This window comes from Erithacus rubecula (assembly GCF_903797595.1).
Source record: "Erithacus rubecula genome assembly, chromosome: 5".
Lineage (NCBI taxonomy): Eukaryota > Metazoa > Chordata > Aves > Passeriformes > Muscicapidae > Erithacus > Erithacus rubecula.
In genome coordinates this window covers 66,695,919-66,715,905 of record NC_136687.1, presented here as the reverse complement: position 1 = coordinate 66,715,905, position 19,987 = coordinate 66,695,919, and the positions used below count along the sequence as shown (strand labels likewise).

The 19,987-nt window shown below is 47.8% G+C and overlaps 1 protein-coding gene across 5 annotated transcripts in view; it reads left to right on the top strand.

The window, feature by feature from the left end:
• Positions 1-19,987, top strand: part of ALPK1 (alpha kinase 1) — a 34,860-nt gene that overhangs the window by 6,344 nt on the left and 8,529 nt on the right. For all 5 annotated transcript variants that reach the window (XR_013774288.1, XM_079305998.1, XM_079305996.1 and 2 more), the window contains exons 2-9: positions 5,571-5,795; positions 8,815-8,969; positions 15,846-16,044; positions 16,890-16,949; positions 17,518-17,604; positions 18,273-18,349; positions 19,316-19,411; positions 19,789-19,893. Coding sequence is in view for 4 of the 5 variants with exons in the window: in XM_079305998.1 (XP_079162124.1) it covers positions 5,666-5,795; positions 8,815-8,969; positions 15,846-16,044; positions 16,890-16,949; positions 17,518-17,604; positions 18,273-18,349; positions 19,316-19,411; positions 19,789-19,893 (909 nt within the window). In the remaining variant the exon portion in view is untranslated. The remainder of the gene's footprint in view (positions 1-5,570; positions 5,796-8,814; positions 8,970-15,845; positions 16,045-16,889; positions 16,950-17,517; positions 17,605-18,272; positions 18,350-19,315; positions 19,412-19,788; positions 19,894-19,987) is intronic.

Here is a 19,987-nt window from a genome sequence, read left to right as displayed (position 1 = left end):
AGGCAGGTGCAGTGGCCATGGAGTGTGCTGCTCCCCAGGCCCCATCCACCCAAGGAGGGATGCTTGGAGAGGATTTGGGAATCCTTATGGGTCCCTTCCAACTCTGGCTGCTTCTGCAGGAGAGGGCTTTGGATGCAGACCAAGAGTGGGCTTTTCCTGCCTTAGCTGTGTCAGGCACTAAGCTTCACTTTCACCCTCCTGTCATTTTTGGGATCCACAGGACTCCATCCTTGGCTGCAGCAGTGTCAATCCACGATGGTATCCCATTATCCCAGCCCCACACAGGCTGGGGAGGGGCTGGGATTTGTCCTGTAGTAATATTCCTATTAATATCTGCTCTACCTAATGACTTTTCCTGTAGCATTACCTCTGCATCAGGGCAGCCCCCAAAGCTGCTCCTTGCTGCTGGAGGCTGTTCTTGATCCCATTTCCAAACAGAAGCACTTCTGCTTCAGCCCTGCCTGGGGAAGCTGTGCAGGGGCAGCTTTTTTTTTTTTTTTTTTTTTTTTTTTTTTTTTTTTTTTTTTTTCCCCTTTTGCCTGCTAATTGGCTGAGACCACCAGAATTTGGAGGACACAGATGTCACTGATAGTTTGCCTAGGGAGCACATTCATGCCCATCTGTTGCAGTCTAGAAGGCTGTTCATATATCCACAAGGCCTTCATTTAATTCTTGTCAGAAAGTAATGTAAATCCAGTTTACCTCAGAGGTCACAGCCAAGATTTATGCCAATGAGCCCCCTGCAATTTACACACACTGTAGTTGTATAGGATGAAAAGAAACCCTTTCATGTTGGTGCATATTAACAAGAAAGCTTGCCTTAGGAGAGGCTTTTTGATTGAGGTTCTTCCTTATTTTAATACAGCCAGTTGGGATAGCCAGCTTTACCAAAAGAAAACATCTAATCTTTAAGCCAGAGAAGTAAACTAGCTAACTAACTGAATAAAGCCCCTAGCAAATCTATTTAGTTTTTAAACCATCTTTTTGCAAAGAAAGGTAAATGCTCTAGGAAAACACAAATGTGTGTTCACTGAAATATTCAGGGAAACTGAATTTGCCTTCTGTGGAAGATGATATTAACTCAATTATTGAAACCTTTGCTAAGTTATCAACAGCATGTTTTCTTTTATTTATTTTTTTTTCTGATTTAGTTTTTAATCCCTCAAGCTGCCAAACCCCAAAATAAAGCTGAGCCTGTTCTTTTTGACAGGTGAGACTAATTCCAGCAGCTCAACAGACCCAGCACTGCCTCTGCCATGATTTCCCCCCTTATCTTTATTTAGCAAAAAACCTCTAGCAGCCTGAAGAGCTTCCCTCAAAGTGAGTGTGGCTTCATTAACCTCAGGGAAGCCGTGTGTGGAAGGGCCACAGCACACCAAATTAGGCAGGAGGGAAAAGCTAGCAGTGCAAGTGGGGCAGGTACTTGAATTGAAAATGAACTGTTAGAAAAGAAACACTCCTAAGTGCTCTGGTTATTAAAATTGCTTGTGGGAGCAGGCACAGAAGAGCAGGATGCAAAGATGGATCAGGATGTGCCAACTTGATCACAAAAGGGTTTCAGAGCTGGGCACCTCATTTTCTTCAGTGCAGTTTGAGAGTGCTCCTTTTATTTGTGCTGCCTCAGCTCAGAGGGATCCTCCTCCCTCTTCTCTAGTTTGCCTGGTCCCTGGATTTTACCTTCCAAATGTTTTAGGCATGAACATCAGTGTAATTTGCAGTGTCATAATGACCAGAGTGGTTTGGGATTAGGGGACAGGAGAGCAAGGCGGTGCAATGGAAACAGGGCTCCCTCCTAAGTTCCAGCATAACACTTAAAATAATTAAAATGTTTATTTGAAAGTCAAAACAGCCTCAGTCATAAATAACTATCCATTCCTCGATTGATTGTGTCGAGTCCCAACCGAGAGCTCTGGGAATAAGGTTTATTTGCTCCCTGTTGGGATTAATCCATAAATGTAGTCTCCACATGGAACTCATCAGGTCTTTGCTTCCTCTTCATTAGTCTCCCTGGAACTGGAGGGTAACCTGAATAAGATGAAAATTAGGATAATATATTTTCAGAGAGAAAAGGTCTGGTGGTCTCTAATTTGTGTTTCAGGACCATAATGCTGTGGAAAATTTCCCAAATGATGTTGTCTGAGAAACCAGAGCTTGTTATCCTTGCTGCATTTGAAGTTTGAATGCAGCAATTACATCTTCTTTTTCTTAAAGCCTCCAGAGCTAATTGCAGTCTTAAACCAGCTAGATTGACTCCCAGGCTTCCCTCCATCCATGGCAGAACTTAAAATTCCTTTCTCTTGACAGATCTTTTGGTCTTCTAGCCCAAGGGCTCTGAAATGTCACAGTATGGCCCATTTCTTATTAAAGAGATCATTTCTCTGTAGCCCACCCAATCCTTCTCTCCATCCCTCTTGTTCTGAACCCCAGCTCCAATTAGAGGGCAACCACAGAAATGTATTTTCTCATCCCCTGAGACCTGTGTAATTTTTTTTTTCATCGTATTTGATGCAAGGAGTTATTTTAATCCAGACTCCAATCAGAAATGGCACAGATTTTTTTTTTCCTCATTATTTATGTTTTAAAGTGTCTTAACAATTACATAGAACATTTAAAAGCTGGTTTTGCCCAAAACAGGAGTAAAGCAGCTTTCTTGTTACCAAGCAGTGCTTAAATCCTCAATCTGATGCAAAATTGTTTTTATTATGTGTTTTCAAAGAGCATCTTTAAGTGAGTGCTGCATGTGAGTTTTGCTGCATGTCAAGCTGCAATTTTTACCACTTCAAAACCATCTCCTTAAAGTGCCACTTGTTAGGATTTAAGGGAACTTTGAGAAAGCTGATTAGTCACCATTGAGAGGGTTCTAAAGGCCTCCAGAAGTTTTTGCTGTTCTGCTCTTGGGCTTTAGGCTCAGGTCAGTGTTTCCCCAGGAAAGCTGTGTGCCTGGTTATTTCCCCCTCCCAGCTGTCACTCAGCACCACAGCTGTCACAAAGCACAACTTGCAAAGTGGCATCTGTGTAAAGGATGCTGATGTGCTTTAAAGCTCTGTGGTGCATTTTAAGCTGATTTTATGATGCGAGTCATTGTCCCCTGTGATGGGTCTCAAAAGCCTGTCTACCTTCTGAGTACTAATGTACAGTTTATTGCACTTTTCTCTGTGGTTCCAGCACTTTGCTGTGGCTGCTGTTGTAAATCATTATTTTATTACTCCATGTCCTTGCTGTTTATTCAATTCTTTGGAAAAAAAAATTGTACTTGAAGAAGAATCCCTTGCTAGCTGCCATTCATAGCTGGCTGTTAGGGACCTGGCAGTTTCCCGGTGAGTTAAATCCTCCCTATCCAAGGGAGCCAAGTGCTGTGCTTCCACACTAATTTGAGCTTCCCTGCTAAGCCCCAGCAGCTCTTTGTGAGAGTGGCAGCTTGTGTGGCTCACAAAGCCACGGGGCCTCCTGCCTGCAGCAAAGACCCAACGAGAGCTGGGCTTAAAAGCCTGGTTTGGGGTGAAGCCTGATCTGGGCTGTAGCACAGAGAAGTGGAACACATCCCTTGGATGCTCCTGGTGCTGTGTGATTTTCTGTATAGGGAAATATCCTGGTGTTTGCTTGATTTGGTGCATCAGCACTACAAGTTGTGCTTATGAGCATTTATTTATAGGCTACGAGGTGTCAGCTGAGCACAGGCCTTCTCCAGCTTCTGCACACTCCTGAAGCAGTTTCCAGGTCCCAGTTCCTGGGATTACTGTCCACAGCAGATCCAAGGCAGGTGTATATGTGCTGGGTAGTCACTGGGGTGGGCTCCCTGGAAAATGAGATTTTTGAGAAATCAATTACACAAAGGAATGGAGTCCGGGCCAGATGGCAGGGATGCTTCATCCCAACCTGGGAGGTACTCCTGGGACAGCTGCACACTCCTTCCCACAGGGCTGGGTAATCAGATAAATCAATTAGCAGATGTCAGTGCAGTTAACAGGGCAGGCTGCACTGGCATAGGTGTGTTAGTGCAACTGCACTTTTCCCTGATGGATACCCAGCAATTGGATCAGCTTGTCTGGAGCTGGCAGGGTGGAGCAGGGAACTCTGCTTTCTGGCTGTTGTTCCTGGTTTCAGGCATCTGTCCCTGACAGATCCTTAGGGAGAAAGGATTTTTGTGAACTAGGATGTGGACTCGGACCTTGGGCCATGAGCAAATCCCGTTGCTGTGTTCCTTGTTTAGATTCATCCTTGTCAGTGACAGCTAGCTCAGCCCCATCTCCTGGGTGGACTTTGGACCATGCTGTAGCTTTGTCCCCAACCCTGTCTCTGGCCCCATCTCCTTTTGCTCCTGATGGGAGCCCCTGAATGGGCCCTGTGCCTGGTGCATCCACAGGGATGTGATCCCAGGACCCAGCTCTGCCCATCTGGCTCAAACCCTGCAGAGGGTGGCCCTGGTGGATCCTACTTGGGGCTAAAAAGATGGGCAACACTATCTAGGTTTTCCTTCTGCTTTTATCCATGGCTCTGACTCTGGCTGATCTTTTATGTGCTCCCCAGTTTCTCTTATGTGCTTGTGCTCCGTTGCTTGGTCTCCCTCTTACAGCTACTTTTCAAATTTCTTCTTTCTGTGACATTTGTCTGCAGAGTCTGTCAGAGCCCCACTGAGTAGCTCCTGCCTCCAGGCTCTTTGCTGCTGAATCCCATCTTTTGCCCTGCTCCACCTGCCCTTCCACGGCAGGCTCTGATCCTCTCTGCTTTCGCTTGAGTGCATCTCTTTTGCTTTTCAGTCTGGCAGCTTGCTCCTGCTCAGTGCCGTTGAGAGCACAGCCTATCTGCCACCAGCTCCAGGGTCCAGCAGTCCCAGAGCCACAGCAGAAAGGGAAAAAACTGCCTGGAAACATAGCTGCTAAAATGTGCCTGTGTGTTGTCCTTTGCACTGCCCTTCTTCCTCCTCCACTACCATGGTGTTTCCCCAGTTTTAAATACATTTACACTGAGGCTGCTCCTGACTATATTGCTTTGAACTGCAGGAACAGTTTTCTAAGTGAAAACATCATCAAATTGATGGGGGAAAAAAAAGCCAAACCCAAAATATTTATCTTGTGATTAATTTTTGAAAGCTGTCTGAGTGTTCTGGCAGGTACTGAGCCAGATGCCAGTCGTGGAAATGGTGGGGGTTCCTGCATCACATTGCAGTGGCAGTGTCCTAAGCACCTGAGAGCACTCACACACGGGATGGCACCCCAGGGCAGGAGAGAGGGTCTCTGTGTTCTGGGAAATGCACACAGCGTGCTCCTCTCTGCCATTCAATCCTGGCTGGGGGTGTGTGACAGCCCGAGCCTCCCAGGTGCAAAGGGCTTCGGCACAGCCCCGGCTGTCACTTCCCTGCCCGGGATGCCGTGGCTCCCTCGATGAGCCTGTCCTGTCCCCCTGGCACACTGTCACCAGGACCCTGCAGTGACTTCACACACTCCTCTAATAAAGTCCTCCGAGGCCGTCACGTATTTCCATGTGTTTCCCCTATTATTTCCCCCTGCTTGAGCCTCTCAGATAATTGATGATACTTTAGTTAATCATTTCCCCCCTCCTTTGTTCGCCAGGTACCTCGGCCCCGAAGGGACCCTTTTCGCTGGGACCCCGCGCGTCGTGCCGGGCGATCGATCCCCGTGCGCCCGGGACACCGCGATCGGCGCTCATGAATGAGCAAAGCGCCGTGGCCGCGCTGCTGCGGGACTGCGAGCGGGCTCTGCACTCGCTCCTGCCGCAGGCACAGGCTGAGGCCGGCCCGGGCCAGGCGGAGCAGCGGGAATTCCGCCGGTGCCAAGGTGAGCTGTCCCCGGGAGAGGCGGCAGCACTCGGCCGGCACGCAGCCCTGCCCTATTTTTCTTCTCCGGGCAGACGAGTGTCAAGGGATGCCTGGATTTCGAGGCCATGAATGGGATGCGGGCTGCAGGCAGGCAGGGAAAGAAGTCCACTTTGTTGCAGTGAATTGCTGTCAGTTCTAATTTTAGGCTTCAGTAAACATGAGGCTGTAAGGAACAGTTTAGTTTGGGAAGAACAATGCCCAAAAGTTTGCTGATGCACATAAATTTCAGTTATTAAAAAAAAAGAGAGAGAGAGAAAGGAAAAAAAGGATGCAACTTCTGAATAAGGGCACATATTTCCTCTCCTTTCATAGGAACTGGGGGAGGGCCCTCTCTGTTTGTCAGCTTCTCCTCATATATTAAAGAGCTCATTGCCCGAATCTTTATCTTGTAAAATGTGTGTGACCTCTGTAAGTGGTGTCCAAGGGAAAAAAAAAAAAACAAAAAAACAACAACCTTTGCAATACCCCTCTTGAAAGGAAAATCCATGCTGGCTAAAGGCTGGAATAAATAACCAGGGTAGGAAGCAGCGTTTAGCAAGAGCTAAAGGGATTCCTCATTTGTTTTAATGCTGGCGTTACCTGCTGGAAACCAGCAGCTATTTCGGTATCGCTGTGGCGCCGTGAAAGAAGGATTTATTATTTCTCAATTCCAGCGGAATTAAGGCTTCCCTTTGCGTGACACATCTGCGGCACTGCCCGCTTTCCAGTTTGGTGTTAATAATGTTTAGTTTTGCCTTGCTTGAGTGGCTCGCCCATAACGTTAATGTGATCCTTAAAAACCCTTTGTTTGTCCCGGGGCGCGGAGCCGTTGAGAAGATGTTTTTCCGAGCATCCTTGTTCTTGCTGGGAGGTCAGCTGTGCCTTTTTCTGAAGCACCTAAGTCTGTTTGCGCTGGAGGGTGGCGTGTAGGTTTCTGTTATGGATACTTGGAAGATTTTTCTCTCCTCTTCTTTTGTTTCCAACAAAGGGCACTTTGTTTCCTCGTCGCAAATTCTTTTAAGTTTTATTATGGCTCCGCAGAATAGGCTCTTGAGCTCCTAATCAGGTAGCGCTTTCCCCCCCCTCATCCTCCTCCCTCTTTTTCTCCTATTAAATACCACAAAGTATGAGAAATAATCAGTTTAGTTCCAGATAAGGTAAATCAGTGCCCTTATAATCACTCGATTAGACACGGTCCTTCAGGTAAACTGCTTCAGGAAATGGGCGATCAGAGCCTCGAGTGCTGCTCGGGCTTTTCCGAGGGCCGTGTTCCCATCAGCTGAAAGAAAAATACCCAGCAGCGGGGTGGTGACAGCGACATTAATAACTGCTGGGGCTCTCGGCTTCGGGGGAACCCTCCCAGCGCAGGGGCCGGGGGGTTTTCCTCGCCCCCCTCTCCTCCCGGGGCTGCCTTTGTTCCCCCCGGCTTTCTCAGACCTGCAGCAGGAAGGACTGAAAGCCAAATCCATAGAAATGGTGGGGAGAGCGACAGGAGGAGCACATCTCTATCTCACTTTAGGGGGCAGGATGGGTACTGAGTGGGTCTGGATTTCTGCTTTATTTCTTTTTTAGGTTAGGAATCGTTCCAGTCCACTTCTGTGCCCATTCAGCCTTCGCCAACTAATGAGTTTGTATTGCCAGTGGTGAGAACAGCTCTCTGTTACAAGGGCAAACTCTTGTCCTTGGAGCTGGATCTTCCTTAGGAAAAGACTTAGGAAGTTCTGTCTACATGGGAGATAAGTCCTTCTGTCCATAATTTGTGATGAGATGAATCTCTCCGGGATGAGGTGGATACCTGTGCTCCTGCACTGATTTTCCAGTGCCAGTTGTGAGGGTGGGAGCAGGATCTCCTCTCCCCATCAGCTCTGGCACTTGGCATTCAGGGCTGAGCCCCTTCAGGCACCACTTCAGGAGGACGAGGAAACTGGGCTTTAGGTTAAGCCAGGATGTGTAATGGGAAGATTGCCAAACCTCATGTTTCCTTGGGACAGCAACAAGTGAGAAAATGTGGGTTGGAAAAAGCGGCAACGTTGTCAACTTGACTTTCTGGAGGAGGGCCCTAAATATCCAACTTCCTGTTTCTTCCCAGGGAAACCATACCTGTGAATGTGCTGCCATATGAGCATGTAGTATTCTTTTTATGAAGTTCATTTTCTACAGTCCCTGCATAAAGGATTGATTAAAAAATGCGCAGCAATGCATTTATTGCGCTGCCTCCTTAAAGCAGTGATGGTCTCTGAGCAGGGGTTTTTATGGGGGATTAATGGCCAGAAGGGGCCAGATCTGCAGCTGATGATCACCATTAACCCCATCTGGTCAATAATCTTTGTTAATCCACTTTTATTGGCCAGAGAGGCTGCTTAGCCAAGTGGTTAGCATGGCACAGCACATCCACATCCTTGCCCCTGTTGCAAGGAAAATGAATTTGGGCTGTGACTGGAAGTAAGGGACAGATCCAAGCCCAAATCTCTGGCTGTGTGCTCCCAGCAGTTGCATCCTTAGTTGGACCAGGTTGGAGTCCAGCTGAAGCTGATGGAGAGGGAGCAGGGAGGGACAAACTGCTGGAGAACTTGTGCTTAACATTTACTATATCCCTTCAGGTTTCTGTGTGATTGCTATCTATGATCCAGGTTTATCTCCAGGTTTGGAAGTGGCTTTCCAGGATGGCTCTGCCACTGCCACCTGAGCAAGGGGGACAGATCTTCTGTGCCATTGCCTCCCTCTGTGCTCTCCCCACACAGGGGAGCAGGTTTCCTCCTGCCTCTTTGGGAGCAGCTCTGCACGCCCAGGCAGCCGGCATGACTTCCTGCTAAAAGCCTTTTTCATGGCTGGAGTCTCCCATTTACCTGGAGGGCAGTGCAGCCAAGAGGAACAGATGGGATGGCAGGCACCAGGCTGGTGGTGAGGGCTGGGAGCAACTGGGAGAAGGCCTTTTTGAGAGATTGGATCCAGCAGCTGAAGCTGCTGCAATACCCTCACCTGCTCTTTGACCCTTTCAGCTCTGCTTCCCGAGGAGCTGAGGAGCCTTCTGGAGGAGGCAAAGGAAATGAAGTGGCCCTTTGTGCCGGAGAGGTGGCAGTACAAACAAGACCTGGGCCCAGAAGACAAAACAAACCTGCAAGATATGATCAGCACCAGGCTCCCTGACCTGCTGGTATGAAGTTCAACACACCTGTGGTGTAAAATGTCCTGCTGAGGTGCTTGGGGGGTTCACAGGGCAGCTAGGTAATGCTCCACTAAGGTAATGCCTCCCTCTGGCATTATAAAAACACTAAAAAGCCAAGTGTTCACATAATGTTTTTAAAAACCCCATGAATTTGACAGGAATGCTGTGCTTTGTTTAATTCTGCACTGCAGGTAGGTCATGTGGATCACTCACTATAGTTGAGCTTACACAATTCATCACCTGCTCTTCTTTCAGCAAAATTACATGGCAGACTCCCTTTGGGGACCAAAGCTGGCCAAAACCTAGGCAGGAAAGGCAAGGATTCAATGTGACTTTTCCTGTGAGTAAGGGAGAGCCAAAGCTCCTTGGGGATCCCATCCCTTAAGTGATGAGTTTGAGCTTAAAGATTAGAAAGTGGCAGGAAATGTGGGTTCTTTTCACTTTTCTGATTTTCCTGGAGACATGTCAGACATGTGGCAAATAGAGGACACCTTTTTTGTGTGGTAAGTGTAATATCTGGGCTAAGGGCTTTGTCAGGATGGGAATAAAGATGAGGTTTGTGAATTTTATGGAGGGGGATTTGTTCCAGTCATTCATATCTGAAGCCAACACCATCCCATTCCTGCCTGTTGTTAACTCCAAAGTGGCCAGGAGATCTCACCTGCCCCAGAGAGCCCTGCCTCAGTGAGGCCAGCAGGTTTTCTTTGGTTTTCTTTGGTTTTCTTTGGTTTTCTTTGGTTTTCTTTGGTTTTCTCTGGTTCCACTGAACAGCATGGAGCAATGAGAAGCTCAGCAAAGCCAACTGGGAAGTGGGAGCCCCAGCATCCCCACGTTGCAGGGCTCCTGAATTTCCCTGGGGAGGGTGGGGAGTGGCTGCTCTCGGGTATTTATTTTCTTTCTCCCTTTGGTGTGTGTGGCCTCAGACAGAAATTTATGGGGGAGGTTGACCTCCTTTACAATCCCAGCTCAGCTCTCTAACTTTGGAGCGTTTGTGTGCTCCCTCCTGGGATAAACACCTGCAGCAAACTCCCCAGAGACCTGGCTAGATGGGAGATTAATGTGGCTGTAATAGTGGAGCAGTGTTTGCAGCATTATGCCCTCTCCCCAGGTAGGTGGATCTTTTCTGGGATGATACCAATTATTTATTGCTGAAACATCTGTTGATAACTGCAGCTGCCCTTGTTAAACAAAGCCTACCATGGGGTCAGAGACTATAGGGACCTCAAATCCTCCTCCGTGCTAGTTTTGGGCTATTCACCCACACCCCCCTGAAGTCCATTGGTTGCTGTTGTCTCCAATGTTTCATCCTGCGGTGGAAAATACTTTGTAAACGTTGTGCTGCCTTTCCCCATGTGCTTTGAAGTATTATTTCATCTTCATCGGTAATTTATATTCCAGTGCCATTGTACCATGGGAAAAAGGGAAAACCTTTTTTGTTTTCCATTTAATTGTAGATAGACTGACATTTTGACCTGTATTATTAGTATTAGTCAGGAAAAGGGATTTTTTCCCCCCTTCATCCATTCCTTCTCCCCCCTCTTTTTTATTTTAAATAAAATTTCAAGGCAGAGCAAAGGCTGCCTCAGTTCTTTGAATAAAAAGCTGGGGGGGAAATGAGGCTGAAGAGAAGTGATTACAGTGTGATGAGGAAAGATAAAAGTCTGAGCAACTTTTTTCTTCTTTTTTTTCGGTTTTTTTTTTTTTTTTTTTTTTGGCATGAGGGACAGAAGGATAATTTAATTCCCCGAAGGACAAAAAAAATGAAGTCTTTATCGATTTATTGTTCAGAAAAGAAAAAAAAAAAAAACCTTTAAAATTTTTTTCCTCTCTGTTTATTTTAATTTGCCATGCTTAGAATAAGCTCATAAACCGTGATTCATTACATTTAAAAAGTGCTTTGAGATCCATGAATGAAAGGCACCTCATTACCATAACACACTGGTGCTGTTGCACAGGCAGCACTGGCTGCCGGGGCTCTCTCTCCCTCTCTCTCTCTCTTGGTGAGGATGCCTCACTCTGGGAGGGGGCTCAAAAGCTCCATGAGACCAGCACAGGCACAGGCAGTAAGAGGATTAGGCTGCAGCTTCAAGGGTTTGCCTCGGTGTTGTGGCACTTTTTGAAAAGTGGGATCCTCCTTGCCGGCAGCTCCGCGCTCTCGGAGCATCGGGAAGGCAAAGCCACCTGCAGCTCCTTGAAGTGCTCTCTGTCCTTGCTGCAGGATACTCAGTGCCCCTCTGCATCCCATTGAGGGTGCAGGGTTTGCTTTGAATTTTAGGGTTTTTTCCCCTTTTCCTGCTGGGATTCACCTCCTGAGGGCCACCACAATTCAACAAGCTCAGTGCATTTTTTCCGCGTTTTCCCGACAGGTTTCAGCGAGCAAACCAAGCCCTTCCTGCAGCCCCCGTGGTGGGAATCTGCACTAAGGCTCAAAGGGTGGTAGCCAACATCTGTATCCAAAGCCAAAACTGGGAAACACTGGAATTTTTGTTTTTATCAAGGCAAAGCAAAATCAGGATTGTCACAGCACCCTTGCTGGCGGGGATAAGGAAGGAGGAATTATTTTTCCTCTCTAAATACCACGTGTGCTGCAAGGTTTGAAATAGGGCTGCAGATCCCAAAGGGAGACTGCCAGGGGTGCCCTTCCTGCACATCTTTGCTTTCCCAAGAGATGGAATTAGCCTAATGCTCGGTGAGCAGCCAATAGAGGGCAACATGCCCATGTCCACAGAAGCTTTGATCCCAAAAAACCTGCTATGGCTCTAGTTGAAGGACAATTCTAAGCACACGCATAGTCCTCTTGAGGGATGGTTCATGCTATGTAATTATTTTATTTCTCTTTTTTTCGTTTTAATTTTTTTTTACCTGTTTGCAAACCCATAGTGATGATGTGGGCTTTTACATCATTTTTATCATACCTTCAGTAGTTCCTGCACTCAGTCATGGAGCAGGATCTGCTGGGATGGGTACAATGGGAATACAAAAGGAAAAGCCTCCGAGAGTGGGTCTGCTCTGGTCCCTCTGTAGGGAGCTGTGCAGGCTGGCTCCATGCTCCCTGCTGTGGATAGGGGGACGCAGATCCTGGCCCTGCTAGCCTGGAATCTCATGGGATTTAATGGGAATATTGAAAAGAGTGGAAAATAAGGCCCTGCAGCCCTTGGCTGGGCCTTGGCTAATTAGGTGCTGATGGATTGCCATTAGGGAACCCACTCCAGGGGACGTGTCCTGGCTGCTGTAGGTGTGTGTGTGGCACTTAAGAGCTGGCAGCCTTTGACAAAGAACCAAAGCAGGGGCTGAGGATTTAGTTCTCTCCTCCTTCTAACTGTCGGTGTGATAACAGGAGAATTAAAGCCCCAGCTCTAGCCCTGGGATCTCGGTGGTTGAGGCTGACCTTTTGCTACCTGCCTCCAAAGAGCTCTTCTTGGGTGATCCCAGTGAAACGGAGAGTGCTGAATTCAAACCAGGAGGGAATCACAGCACCCCAGCCTCCCGGGGCTTTGTAAGTGAGAAGTGTCAGAGATTAGGTGCAGGCAGGAGAGCTCCTGTCCTCATCACAAAATGCTGCTGTTTTTTTTTTTCTTGAGGGAATCAGGAGTTATTCCCACTCTGAGGACTTCCTCGGTTGGTGAGGCAAGATCAGGTTGCTTGTAAAAGCTGTCCCACTCTGTGGTGTTTTGAACTGCTCCTAATGGACCTAATGCTGCTGCCTTTGAATTCCCAACTCTTCTTTGCCTGCAGGATGAATAACTTGAGATAATTAACAGGTTTGGGGTGGGGGAGAAGTGTCCGGGGGCTGCCGGCTCCTCATTCGCTGTGCGACTGTCCGTGTGTCAGTCTGTTCCTCCAGACACGCTTTCTGCTGCCCGTCAGCGAGGTGGTGGGAGGCTTGACTCCCTGCTGCTTGTGGAGTGGGCTCTGATTGCCAGCTGAAAGGCAGGGATTGATAGAGAAGTCCCTCGCAGTGACAGCAGCTTTGGTCTCTGGAAGAGACGGGCTTTGCTAGCGGCGCGTGGGCTGTGAGAGGGAAAGGCTCCAGCCCAATCCATCGGCGCTGTGGCTCCGTGTTTAATCTGACGGGGGAAAGAAAACCGGGCAATTTGTCAGGGTTCAGTGGAGTGCTAACTAGGAGCAGCTCTTGGGAGAGGGCTAAAGCACCTGGAAGTACGTGCGTGCCTCCGATGCTCCTGCCTGGTGCACGGAATTAGAAATCCTTTGCTGTCCGCTCTTAGTTTTGCGGCCTTTTAAAAATGTTTTAAACCTCAGCTGCAGTCACAAATGAAACTAGGACTGAACCGGTCTGAGACAAACGGATATCAGCAAACACAGAAGTGTAGAGCATCCACAAAACTGTGGGGACACTGAAAAATTAAATCTTTCTTTCTCCTGCTTTTAATCACGCTGTTTGTAGAGGCGTTTTTCCAAAGGGGATCCTCCTGAGCCCGCAGGCTATGGAGGGGGGCTTGCCTCTGGGATCTTGGCTTTATAAAGAGGGCCGAGAGAGTGGATTAAATCAATATTTCATTTATTTGGGCTTGTAATTCCTCTTACATCAGCTGCCACATAAAGATTTTCCCCTATTTCCTTCCCCTCCTCCTCATCCTCATTTACTATGCACCAATAATTTCCCTTTGACGCTCTCCTGCCCGTCCTAGTGCCAGATGGCCCCGGTTCTGAGCTTCTCCCCTCTCTTGGGAGCGGCCCCCATTGTCAATGCAAAGGAGGCGTCGTGGCTTTGAACCCAAAGCTGGGACCCAAACTTCAGCCCAGCGTGAGGAGGAGCCTCACTAATGCAGGGAGCCGTGCACACCCTCCCACTCAGCACCATCAAGGCCAGACCCCTTCTCTAAAGGCTGCTTTGCATTTCCCCCCATGCTCCGTGTATAGAAATCCGGGGCAAATTTAATTCTCCCACCACCTGATTCCACTTCCCAGCCGCGAGGTTCCCTTTGTGCCATAAACTCAATTAGGCAGATCCATTTCACGTCGCGGGCACAGATGTGAAAACAAAGTGTGCTCGTACCTCGCTCCTTCTCTCTCTCTCTCTCTCTCTCTCTCTCTTTGGATGTGCCTAAAGCAATAGAGAAAGTGAGTAAATCTGTGTAGGCTGCCAGTTTCTGGTTGTGGTGGAGCCGGCTGGGACATCCCGGGAGCCAGAGAGGTTTCCCTGGCTCGGGGCCGGGTGACAGGGAGGCGCTGCCCGGCTGCTCTTGGAGCGGCGTTTTGGGAAGGATCCCTGCGCACGGGCTGGGTGCAGCTCGCTGGAGGTGCTGAGGAATTCCCCAGCCACACGAGCTGGCAGGGGATGAAAGGAGCGGCCATTGATTTCCCGGTGTCCCTGCGTGCCACACAGCGTGCCGCCCTGCCTCCCAAAAAAAAAAAAAAAAAAATAGCCCAGTTTCTCCCCCGGCTTGACTTTTCTACATTTTGTGTCCATTTGGGTTTGGAGAGGGACACAAGAGGTTTCGGCATTGAGCGGGGAGTTAAATTATGCAGCTGCAAGACTGCCAAGCCCTTCAGAATAGGATGCTTCGTTTAGATTTTCCACAATGCTATTGAAGTGCTTATTTTCCTCCTGAAGAGACACAAACAGATGCAAACTTCTGTAAACACTTTAGAAATGAATTCAGTGAGTTTGGCCTCTCAGCAGTGCTCAATAGCTGACAGAAAAATGTCTAATTAGTGCAAGTGGAAATAATAGGGCCACTTGGATTCCTTCCATCCTCCTCCAAGTCTACTTTTCCTAGGAACTCAAAGGCCCTTTTGTTTGGTAGGTCACCCTCTCTCAGGCTTTTGTGCTCCCATCTATTAAAGGAAGAAGGGGAGGAAAAAAAAATAGATTAGGCGATGCTCTGTGCTTAAATATATGGCCTGTTGATGAGCATTTGGAATGGCTGGTTTGCAGTGTCAGTTTACAGGTGCTTGGAGAGGGGGATTCCTCCATTGTTGGCTGGCACAGGCAGAGTTGTGCCTGCTGGACCTTCAGGAATCCTTTTCAAGTGCCATCCTCTTGGAAAATCCAACTCGGGCTGAGGGAAGTGGGTTAAAAAAAGAAAAAGAAAAAAAACCCAAGGAAATCTGTACAATCCACCTTGCTGAAGTGCACACGAGCTGGGAAATGCTTGCCACAGGTAGATGCTGCCAGCTTGCCTGGGTGCCATAGGCTCTTCCCCATATTGACATGGGGAATGTCAATCTTGCACACCTCTGGTGGGGATTTGGACAAAGGTTTCTTGGCAGTCTCTGGGAAAGCAATCTCCTGGGTGTCAGTGTGTGGAGCACCTCTTTGCTCCACCAGGCAGGAATACCAGGCCCTGGCCAGCATGGGGTGGGTTTTTGGCAAATATCCCCAGGTCCACGTGCCCTTCTGCACCTGTGATGAGGGTGTGTGTGTCTCCTGTGATGGCCTCCCATCCTGGAAAAGCAAGGAACTCAGGAATTCTGACAGTTCCCTATGTGGGAGCTGCTGTGGGAATCCAGGGGAGTCCATAGACACTGTAGTCATTAAGGATGGCCTGCAGGGGAAAACATTGGGTTCCTGGCCTGTGTGCCTGTTTTGGTGCACAGAGGAGTGGATGGCCTGGGCTCCACATGGGACAGTGGCTACAGTGACCATTTCCAGCCTTTCCAGTCTCACCCGCCACTTTTCAACTAATTCCTGCTGGGAATTTCTTAAATTCATTAGCAGACCACCAAATTCTGCACTTCCAAATATCAGACAATTAAAAAAGACAAAAAAAATTATATTTACAACTCAAACAAAACAAACAGCTGGCCTAAAAACAAAAATAGGGTGATGAACAGGGCTGCTGCAGGTGAACATTTTCCATCTCTCCGAGTTTCCCTGAGGCTGCCTGTTGTTTTTTTCAGGCTTATCTGAAGGCCTCCATCCTGGCCGGGGAGTGCGGCACGGCCGCGGCCGTGGTGTTCCTGATGGATCGCTTCCTGTACTGGCTGGACGCCTCCAGCCGGCTGCTGCGCATCGCCAAGGGGCTGCACCGCCTGCATCCCGCCGCGCCCATCAGCCCGCAGCTGCTCATCCGCCGGGCTCGCCTCGCCCTCAACGCAGGTACAGCCCCCGGGGACGGGACACTCTGCCCTCTGCTCGCCCTGCCTTCCTTCCAAACTCGCTTCCCTCTCCCAGCCCCTCCCCGAGCCCTCCCGGCTCCTCTCGCTGGCACAAAGGGGCCGCTATAAAGGGTTTCGGAGCCAAGAGCAGGAGAGAGAAATTGTGAAAGGGTGTGGAAAATACTAATTGGAGCTTTTGTCCCTTAACAAATCTTCCCTGCTGGTTTCAAACAGGGATATCTGAATTGCTGTACTCCTGAGCAAGGGCCTTGGAAAAGGAAATTAGAATACTGGCATTTTCTTTACACTGTCCCAGCTGCTTTTTATTTTTCAGTGGGGCCACTTGACTATGCAAACAATGCAGATTACAACTCCTCCAGGAAAAAAAAAAAAAAAAAAAAAGAAATTCCATCATTCCTGTAACATGGACAACACCTGAAGGATTTTTATCACATCTTCCTGTGGCTGTGCTTTCCTTGGTTGGAAGTCAAGCCATTCCCCAGTCAGACCTAAATGGGTTTCCAAAGCCCATCTTTCCTTGGGATGGGATCCAGAAGCATTGCTGCTGAAGGAAACAGGCTAGACTACTTTCTGCTGGGAGGGAAATAAGAACTGGGAATCCCAACAATCTTCCAGGAGTGGATAATGTGTAAAATAGAAAAGATACATTCACAATTTCATGCTACTGTGCAATCACAGTTGGGTGTGGGCAGGTGCCCATTGCTGGCTATGGACAGCAGCAGTTCTATGTGCAGGTGATACCTGATGAGTATTTTTATTCATGTCATGCCACAATACATTTTTAATGTTCATTTTCTATCTTTTTTTCCTTTTATTTTCAATCAGGTAAACTTTTAAAAGCTGAATATATCCTAAGCAGCCTGATTAATGACAATGGAGCAACAGGTATGTGTAAATTTCTTTTCCAATTTCATACTTGCTGTTTTGGTGAGATTTTTGATCCCAATTTTAACAGTTACACCAGCCTTGAATAAGCCAAATCAACTCCAGTAATGACTCCTTACATTACATTTCTCTTTGCTTATATACCTTCACTTGGGTGGGAAAATATTCTGAATGGAGAAATTTAACCTGTGGAGCAATTTCAAGTGAGTGATTTGGAAAACTAAGACAACTCTATCCCACCAAAAGTCCAGACTGTTGGGGTAATGTTCATCCTCCACATTCCCACTGATCTTACAAACTAAATAAATACTTTATTCTATGCATTTTATTTTACTTTCCTAAGGGTGTCTTTAGTGGTGTATTCAGGTTGCTGTACAATTGTGAAAATTCAGGCAGTTCAGGGTTTTGTTGGTTTGTTTTCCATGAGAAGCTGAGATTCTCTTATGGAAAGGGCCTCCATGCAAGGAGGAGAATGCTGGCAGTTTGCTGGGATTCAGGTTACCCTCAGAGGCTTAGAATGACAGGAATATTTTTCATTCCATGCTGAGTTTTCCCACTCTTCCTGCAGGAACCTGGCGATACGCTGAGCAGAGCGATCGGATTCTTGTCCAGGCAGTCTGCTTACAAATCAGGGGACAGATCCTGCAAAAGCTTGGTAAGGCTCTCTTCTGAAAGCTTCCACTCAAGATTTCCCTGTTTGTTTTATTTTAACCCTTTAAAATGTTACACTGGGCACATGTCAGAATTTTGGCTTGTGGTGAACACCCTGCACCCAGGCACAGAGGAGGAGTTGCACACCCATCTCTTTGCAGCAAGGACCTGGAGCTATGTACCAGGAAAATATATTGCAGGAGCTATTTTATTACTCATCTCACCTGAAGCCAAGGAACAATCTGAAATGTTCCCTTTTACCCTGTATAGCATTCCATGTTTGCTAACACTTGTCCCAAATTCACTATTTCCAAAGAAAGGCAGTAGTTGATCACAGCAATATTCCCTCTCAAGATAGGAAAATCTCTGATTTTCAGCAGGATGGACTTTTGTATTCAGGGTTTGGCACTTGAGGCAACAGCCTTCATTTTGTGCTTTTGATTTGAGACACCACATCTTCCATGACTGTGGAGCTGAAGTCTTTTATGAGGACAAAATGGGTGTTTATGCACAGCCAAAAGCTAAAGAAAACTCATAAATGGTCCGAGTCACTGAAGCAAAACGTGCCATGGTATGGTTTTATCCTGTTCTGAGGACCAGAGGTGTAGAATAGCTATGGAAAGCCACCCTTGCCAGTCACCTGCTCAGTGCCTGTTTCCTGGTTTATTGCAGGGATGTGGTACGAGGCAGCAGAGTTGATCTGGGCTTCAGTCGTGGGATACTTCAAACTTCCTCAGCCAGATAAAAAGGTAGCATTTCCTTTCCACTCTGCATCTCCCTGCCAATGCAGCAAGCACTGCAGCCTGTCTGTTTTTGCTCAGCAGTGTTTCCATCACACACCTGGGGCAGGGTTAACAGGCAGCACAAGGTCTGCACTCCGCGTTGTTTCCGCGTGCACGCACGGCCTTGGCCACGCTCCTGTCCCTGCAGGGGATGAAAGCAATACTGCTCTTTAAGCAGAACCACCTGAAGTGAACCATCCCTGAGGATGCCTCTGACAAGGACAGACTAATTCCAGAGTGCAGCCACAGATTTTAGCTAGTCCTTAGCATAAGAACTAATACTTTTCCCCTGAGCACGTCTGTTTGCAGAGCTGCTCTGCGCTGTCTGTGATGGATGATGGATTCCCTGGCCCTGCAGGACCTGGACACCTCACACAGCCACTGTGCCTGTCCCTAACACCTCTGTGAGGCTGGGCAGCACTAATCTTCCCTCTGGAGATGAAGCAGCACTTGCACTGTGTGTCCATAGCTAAACAGGAATGTGAGCCTGAGCCTGGCAAGTCCTCGGGTGATGCTTGGAGAGGGTTTGTAACTGGATCCCAGCATCAGATATCCCACAAACCCAGACCTTGTCACCTCTTGTCTGCCACGTCTTAAAGCTTGGCCTCAAGCTCAGAACATTTCTGTGTTCCCCATTTCAGCGGCAGCAGGGAATTCTGCAGTGAATTTTGTGAGAGCACACCTGCTTTTCTTAATTATTTGGCCAGGCAGGCCCTTAGGTGGCATCAGGTCTTCCAGATTACACTTCCTGCAAGTGACATTAATAAAACCATTCCAAGATGACATCTCTGAATTTATTATATCCATGCTTCTCTTTGGATCTCGTTTGAGCTTTTGTTTCCTTGTTTTTCCAGCATGTTCTACGCAGAAGAGCAGTAAAATTCAAAATACAGGGAAAAAACCCACTATAAATTTGTTTTACTTCTCTTTCAGGGAATTGCCACATCCTTGGGTATTATGGCAGACATCTTTGCTTCCATGAGTGAGCAGGATTATACACGCTTTAAAACCAATGCTGACATTGACCTGGTGAGACTTGGTTTGGGCTTTGTGTGTGTGGATTCTTCAGGTGGTCCCAAATTCACCCACACATTTCCTCTCCTGTGCTGAGGGGGCTGAAGAAACTTCCATTGCTCCCAGTGAAAAAGTTCAGTGGCACTGGATGGGAGAATGCCTGGATTCAGGAAAAAGAACATATTAAGAGTATTTTATAGAGTGTATATATGAGTCACAAGTGGGGTATCCATGGTAAACCTTAGCAAAAAGGGTCCCGCAGAAACAGACCAGGCTGTTGTTTAAGATATGATAGTCCCTGCCTAGCAGGCCCCATATATTTAGAAATAAAGTCCTTGAGTTGAGTTTTTTCCCTCATGTTTGTTTTGTTGGTTTTTTTTTTATTTCTTCAGAGCCTCCTGCAGGAGTTCAGCCACCGCTTGTTATCAGCAGCTGAGGCCTGCAAGCTGGCAGCTGCCTACAGCCAGTACACCCCCCTGTTTGTCCTCACAGCTGTGGTGAGTGCCCCTCCTCCCTCTGGAAGTGGGATTTGTGCAGGGGAAGAGTCCAGGCTGCCAAATTTGGCTCTGACATGGCTTTTAAACAGGGCAT